General features: G+C 48.2%; 2 protein-coding genes across 3 annotated transcripts in view; both read left to right on the forward strand.

Annotated features, from left to right (window-relative positions):
- PIM2 (Pim-2 proto-oncogene, serine/threonine kinase) overlaps positions 1–1,015 on the forward strand; it is a 9,286-nt gene extending 8,271 nt beyond the window's left edge. Inside the window, exon 7 of the mRNA XM_010860054.1 lies at positions 2–1,015. Within this exon, the coding sequence (XP_010858356.1) occupies positions 2–93 (92 nt within the window). The 3' untranslated portion in view covers positions 94–1,015. The remainder of the gene's footprint in view (position 1) is intronic.
- Positions 1,016–2,057: 1,042 nt separating this feature from the next.
- LOC105000825 (UDP-galactose translocator-like) lies at positions 2,058–5,026 on the forward strand. Of its 2 annotated transcripts, none has more exons than XM_010857213.1 (2): positions 2,058–2,914; positions 4,313–4,750. In XM_010857213.1, exons 1-2 carry the CDS (start codon positions 2,824–2,826, stop codon positions 4,666–4,668), a joined length of 447 nt encoding a protein of 148 aa, XP_010855515.1. In that variant the 5' UTR covers positions 2,058–2,823; the 3' UTR covers positions 4,669–4,750. The 2 variants fall into 2 exon arrangements, with proteins under 2 accessions (XP_010855515.1, XP_010856225.1); XM_010857923.1 differs by lacking the exon at positions 2,058–2,914 and adding an exon at positions 2,924–3,520 and having other exon boundaries at positions 4,313–5,026.
- Positions 5,027–6,527: the final 1,501 nt, after the last annotated feature.

Here is a 6,527-nt window from a genome sequence, read left to right on the forward strand (position 1 = left end):
CGGGACCCCTGGATGCAGACACCAGCCGAGGATGCATCCCTCAACACTCCCAAAGGGGGTCCCACCCCTTTGGACTGGTCCCTACTGCCCTAGTGCTAGCTGGGGCTCCCATTAGTTGAAATAGTCATCCCGTGGCCATGCCACAGGGATAGATGGTTATCTGTTGATCTGGTTTTACAGGTCTCTAAAAATCCAGTGTTAACTAGGGTCAGAGATTGGGGATCAGGGGTAAGAAGACATAACCCAAGTTTGCCCAGTTCCCATTCCCGTCCTTCTAAGGAGCTGTCTTTGTAGAATATATGCTCTCTTATTCTGGAGGGGCTCCTTCTTTGCTTCTCGTTTTGCTAAGGATGTTTATTTGGTTGAGGTTACTTAACATTCTGAACCCCCCGGGACTCTTATTCTGATGAGTAGTAACCCCTACACTGGCACCTCCTGCTACTACCACACAAACTTAGTTTAAATGCTCTGATTTGGGCAAGGGTGCTTTCCTTCCAATACCCCAGTGGCTCTTATTTTAGCAAAGGGACCCTTTCCCCTAGCCTCGGGTCCCCTATTCAGTCAAGCTGCTTGCCTGCCTCAGCCCAGGGTTGTTTATTCTGGGGGAGGTAAGCCCTATTGTTGTCCCAGGGCTTTTTTTTTGGTGAGGGGACCCTACTCTGTTATCCCAAGTGCCCTTATTCTGGTGAGGAGAAACCCCACTATCATGATGTGGGAGGGAATGGGAGATGGACACTAATAGAGTCCACTAGGTTGGGGTGGATGGTTTTTTGGGGGAATGGGGTGGGGGAAATAAGTCTTGTTGTTTGTTCTCCTGGGGCCCCACCCTCCATCTTTTTCAGATTCTTGCTGCCTCCTTCTGAGCCAGGGTTGTCCAGTTGCTGAAATGTAAATACTTATGTATTGGGGAAGGGGAGCTCCAACTGTTATCTTCCTCTTCCTTCTCCCCCTGCCTGGATTATTTAAAAAGCCATGCGTGGAAACCCACTATTTAATAAACGTAATAGAATCAGAAGTGACTGGCCATTTGTAGATGCAGTGAGGCATTCGTGGAGCATCTACTGAATGCTGAACCAAGAGGGAGATGAATTGGATCTCTCCTTTGTCTGCAGGAAGCCTCAGTCTTGTGGTACCATCCTGAAGATCTTTTATGGGTTCATTTAAGGAGGACCACTTTCCAGGTGGCACTAGGGGTAAAGACCCCCCCTGCCAATGCAGGAGATGTAAGAGATGTGGGTTTGATCCCTGGGTTGGGAAGACCTCCTGGAGGAGGGCAGGGCAATCCACTCTAGTATTCTTGCCTGGAGAATCCCATGGACAGAAGAGCCTGGTGGGCTACAGTTCATAGGGTCACAAGGAGTTGGATACGACTGAAGTGACCTAGCATGCAAGGAGAACCACAAAGAAAAACTTGAGTTTCCCCTCAACTCATATGTAGCACCCAATATGTGCAGAAGGGCTCCTCTGGAGATATTGTAGACATTGAAGACATCTGGAACACACTCCCAAATCAATGATGGCCAGTTCAGAGGCAGAAAAAAACCCTTTTCCCCAACCCCAGGGGAGGAAATCCTTCCCCATGGGAGAAGAAAAGCCCTTTTGGGGCACTGGTGTGGTGTGGTGGAGGTTGAGCGCTGATAGGAATCCTCCTAGCCCTTGTTTTCTAATAACATCCAAGGTGTAGTCACCTGCTTTGCCCCAACCTTTTCACCTCTCCCTTGTCTTCTTACCTGCTCATCCCTCTAATCCTTAACTCTTGACTTGGTTGCCCTACCCTAATCTTGTCCTGACCTCAGCTGTACCCTCTTGCCATGCTTTCAAAAGATGCGTGCTGCGGGCTAAGTCGCTTGACTCTTTGCGACCCTATGGACCATAGTCTGCAAGGCTCCTCTGTCCATAAGATTCTCCAGGCAAGAATACTACAGTGGGTTGCCATGCTCTCTTCCAGAGGATCTTCCCGACCCAGGGACTGAACCCGTTTCTTACGCTTCTTGCATTGGCAGGCAGATTGTTGACCATGTGCCACCTGGGAAGCACCTAGAATTCCCTGGCGTCCAGTGGTTAGGGCTTGGTGCTTTCACTGCCTTGGCCAAGGTTCAGCCTCTGGTCAGGGAGCTAAGATCCCGGAAAGGCGCGGCCAAAAATAAAGCTAACCCGTAAGCCCCTCACCTCCTGGCTTACCTATCCCCTTCTCACTTTTCCATTCTAAATGGTGACTCAATTGTCTTCCCTTCTCAGTCTCAACTCTCCTGTGCCTTTTCACTAGTATATCCTCAACTGCCCTGCTCTCTTATCTGCCAGACCCTCACCTGCCCCTGACCCCTCTCACTTCCCTTCCAGAGGCCTGTGGTCTCTCCAGAGGGCGCGGGGTGCGGTGGGGGGTGGGGAGCTCGCCAGAAGAAGGGAAAAGAACTTCAGGCCAACCGGGAAAGACCCAGGAGTTTTGATGCAGAAAGGGCGGTGCCATGAGAAGGTGGCAATAAAGAGCCGAGATAGGAGACGGATAGCGGAATCAATGAGACGAGGACACAGAATGAGCTGGTGATATGGGAAGACGAGGGCGAGTTTAGTAACGGGAATGGGCCAAAGGTTCTGTAAAGACGGCGGGAAACTGAGCCGGCTACGTGCCCAGTCTCCGGATCTGGGTGGAATTTGGAAATTCTGAGGCCGCTTTTAAAACTAGCGGTCAGGACGGACGAGGAGAACCAACAACGCGATCAGCCTCTCGCTTGCCCCACCCCAATTTAGGAGGCCCGGAAGCGGAAATGACGAATGCGGAAGTGACCGGCTGTTGCCGAGGGGACGGGCCAGGCAGATGCCAACATGGCAGCTGTTGGGTCTGGTGGTTCCACCGCTACGGCCGGGCCAGGGGCTGTCTCCGCAGGAGCGTTGGAGCCTGGGACCTCGAGTGCGGGTGAGACAGGTTGTGGCTGAGCCGTCAGCGGCGCGCCGGAGGTCGGGATCTCTGGGGGATTAGGAAGATCCTTCACTAAGGCGAGAGGGAGCATCCCGTATGGACCGACCTATGTGTGTTGGGGGTAGAGGGGAGGAAGTGTGTTTTGGAGGCGGGGCAGAGACCATTCCGGGGAAGGTGTGGAGGTCCTTTCTGCAAATGGAGTGTAGAGACCATTCTGAGTTGGAGAGGGGTATTTCACTTTAAAGAGGCTAAGACCACTGAGACCATTCTCAGGGTGTGTTTGTGGGGGGTCCGTCCTTATACATGGAAGACACTTTTCTGAGAGCGGGAGAGTTTTTCCTTACAGAAGAGAGGGTAGTGATTTCTTCCTTGTAAAGGGACAGGGGCTATTGTGAGTTAGGGTGGGGCGGCTTCTCCCTTATAGGACTTAGTACATTTTGAAGATAGGGATGTCCATTATATGGGGAGAAGAACGTTCTGGGGGTCCCTTCCTAATGGAGGTAGTTCATTGTATATTGCAGTGAACATACAGTTTTCCTTCTATGGCGGAGAAAGGACATTCCGAGGGTACCAGGCCCTTCCTTATAGCGAGGAGAATTGATTGTGAGTAGGACAAGCGCTAATTCCTTGGCTGGAGGTAGGGGTATGCGGTGGTGGAAGGATGATTGGTGTATAGGGAAATACTTCCTTATATTGTTAAAGGACCCAGACCATTGTTAGTGGAGAAACCATTTACTCTATGGTGTTCAATCCTTTGGACAGTGGAAGAATAATTTCTTATATTTGTTAGACCATTCTGGGTCAGGGAGGAATCAGTCATCATAGGAGGGAGGGGTTGGAGAGACCATTCTGAATGTGAGGGAATAGAATAATTTAGATAAAAGAAAGACAGTTCCTAAATCTTTGGCTTTTTCATCCATAAAATGAGAATACTGATAGTTCCTTTGGAGATCAGAGCTGTGTAGGGGTCTGTTGAGGTGATCCATATAAATCCCTTATCCCAGTGATAGGCTCCCGGTAAGCACTCAATAAATGTCGAGGAAGCAGTTGGTATTCTGCCCAGGGCAGGGTTGCTTCTCACCCAGGAGAGGAAGAGAGAGGGCTGAGGTGGGTGTCTAGGACCTGCCCCACCTATTTCCTGACACCTCAGCAAGGATTCCAGGTATAGGCTGGACAGGGTGAGGCCCACTTCTCCCATTTTGGCTCTTCCTGCCTGTGGCTGAAGCAATGGAAGCTGACGTAGGGATCGGACCCACATGGGTCAGGATAGGCAGGCAGAAGGAGGAAGTACTGGTGGTTAGGAGGATCCTGGTTGATAAAGGAGAGGGGAGAGTGATGGTGTGGTTATGCCACAACAGCTTATGACCCCTTCCTTGCTCCTTCCATTCCCCACAGCTCACCGGCGCCTCAAATACATATCCCTAGCCGTGCTGGTGGTCCAGAATGCTTCCCTCATCCTCAGCATCCGCTACGCCCGCACACTGCCTGGGGACCGCTTCTTTGCCACCACTGCTGTGGTCATGGCTGAAGTGCTCAAAGGTCTCACCTGCCTGCTGCTGCTCTTCGCACAGAAGAGGGGTATGAGCCAGGGAGAGGGGCTGCATTGGAGTCTGTGGAGGGTACTCTGTGTGTTTGTGTGTGTGCCTGAACCCACATGGAGGGTTTGTTGGGGGAGTATTTCTGTGTCTATGAAAATTCCTGGCAACTGTGGAAGTGCAGCTTGGCTGCCTTGTAACTCCGTCTATGAGTAGCTGCATCCACATTTTTATACCCCTAACTCCCCAGGAACTGGCCCATAAACACTGAAGGAGGGAGATGGTCTGTCCCTATAAGGTAGCAGGTGACCCTTACATAATGGTTTATTGATTTCTCTTAAACTTTTCTTTGTGGAGAATTTCAAATACAAAATCAGAGAAAGTAATAAAATAACTATGTCCTATCACACAGATTCAACAATTATCATCTCATGGCCACTCTGCAATTAAGTAGATAATCATCAGTGATTATCCACTCACTACCAGTCTATGTGTCTGTTTACCTAACCCCCACCATGTTATATTGAAATATGTTCCACATGAAGAATTATTTTGAAATAAATTCCCTGTTACTATCTTGAGTAAATATTTTGTTACATTTTAAAAAGTAACTGCAATATCTAGAAGTCATACATCAAAAAATTAATACTTTTTAAAGTTAACAAATAATCATACACTCAGTCGGTGTTCAAATTTGTAATGATTTCTCAAATATCATAAAAGTTTTAAAAACTTTGTTTGAATCAGATTTATATAAAGTCAGTGCTTTGTAATTGGTTGGTGTCTTCTGGGTCTGCTATTTCTGGGTTCCCTCTCAACTCTTTTTTTCCCTCTCTGCAGTTAATTTGTTGAAGAAACTGGGTCATTTGTCTTATAGACTTTGGGTAGCCTGAATTTTGCTGAGTGCCTCCCAGTGGTCTCATTTCACATGTTTTTCTGTCCTGTGTATTTCCTATAAGTTGTTGGATTTATTTACTAATGTAAACACCTCCCTAAAGGCCTTCTTCTTTAAAATGTTGCCCAATCATTTCTCTATAAATGTGGTTCTCCCTTAGGTATTTACACTGAAGAAAATATTCTCACCCATTCGTTAGCTCCAGGACACTGGGAGGCAACAGTTTAGGTACTAACCTCCTGTGTTCTTGATTGATTCTGAGAAGGTTTGAGTGAACACTGTGTGGCAGGCTCTGTTCTGGCTTGTGGAGGTGAACATGTTAGCGATGGAGACATACATCTTGCCCTCAGGGGGCTCATATTTTAGACAGGGAGAAACAGCTACAGGTTAATCACAGGCTTTCATCTCTTATCTATGATTTCAGCCTGTCCCCCACCCGATTTTTTTTTTTTTAGTTTTCTCATCTGGCATGAACGTGTCCATGAGTCACTGCAGAAATATGAATGTGCTTGATTATGGTGTGTAGCCCCACATGTGTGGTGTGTGTTCTGTGAAATATATAGCATGTGTACCATGTTACCTTCCTAATACTTGGACATTTTTGAACACCCAAACCCCTGGGTGCAGGGGATTTGGGTAAGGGGTTAGAGATCAATAATTATTCCTGGGACTTAATGCCATTGAGGGCAAGGACAGGGTTTTGTGAATGAACATCAGGAATTCCTGCAATAACCAGGTACAGTGGTTGTGGGGTTTTCCCTGAGAAAGGATACTCAGCTGAGCCTTAAAAGTTGAGCTGCAAAAAAGTGGGGTGAGATTTGTAAAGGTCTTATTATATAGGAAAGTATTCTCATGAATTGACTGGAGCAGATCCCAGCCAGACTTTCTGCTTCATAGTCAAGCCTGCATTCTTCCATTTGACAGGGGCAAATGCTTGGTGTGTGGGAAGCTGACGGAAAGAAGTGGCCAAGTGGAAGATTGCCCCTGCTCTCAGGCGGCTCTCAGGCTAGGAAGGATCTAGGAAAAGTCTAAAAGCTCAGTCTGAAATAATCCCTCTTGGTAAACAGCCTTCCACCCACCATCCTAGAGCATCTACTTCACAAGCTCCTAGTTAGTGCTGATAGTTTCATTGTACACACTGCACTGAGGGCTTGCCCGGGGGCTTTGTGCCGGGGGGGGG

The sequence above is a fragment of the Bison bison genome, unplaced genomic scaffold (genome assembly GCF_000754665.1).
Source record: "Bison bison bison isolate TAMUID 2011002044 unplaced genomic scaffold, Bison_UMD1.0 scf7180017461887, whole genome shotgun sequence".
Lineage (NCBI taxonomy): Eukaryota > Metazoa > Chordata > Mammalia > Artiodactyla > Bovidae > Bison > Bison bison.

Coding starts and splice junctions, on each gene's coding strand:
- LOC105000825 (XM_010857213.1), top strand. CDS start 2,824: ATGGCAGCTGTTGGGTCTGGTGGTTCCACCGCTACGGCCGGGCCAGGG. Junction 2,915..4,312: donor GCCTGGGACCTCGAGTGCGG/GTGAGACAGGTT, acceptor CATTCCCCACAG/CTCACCGGCGCCTCAAATAC.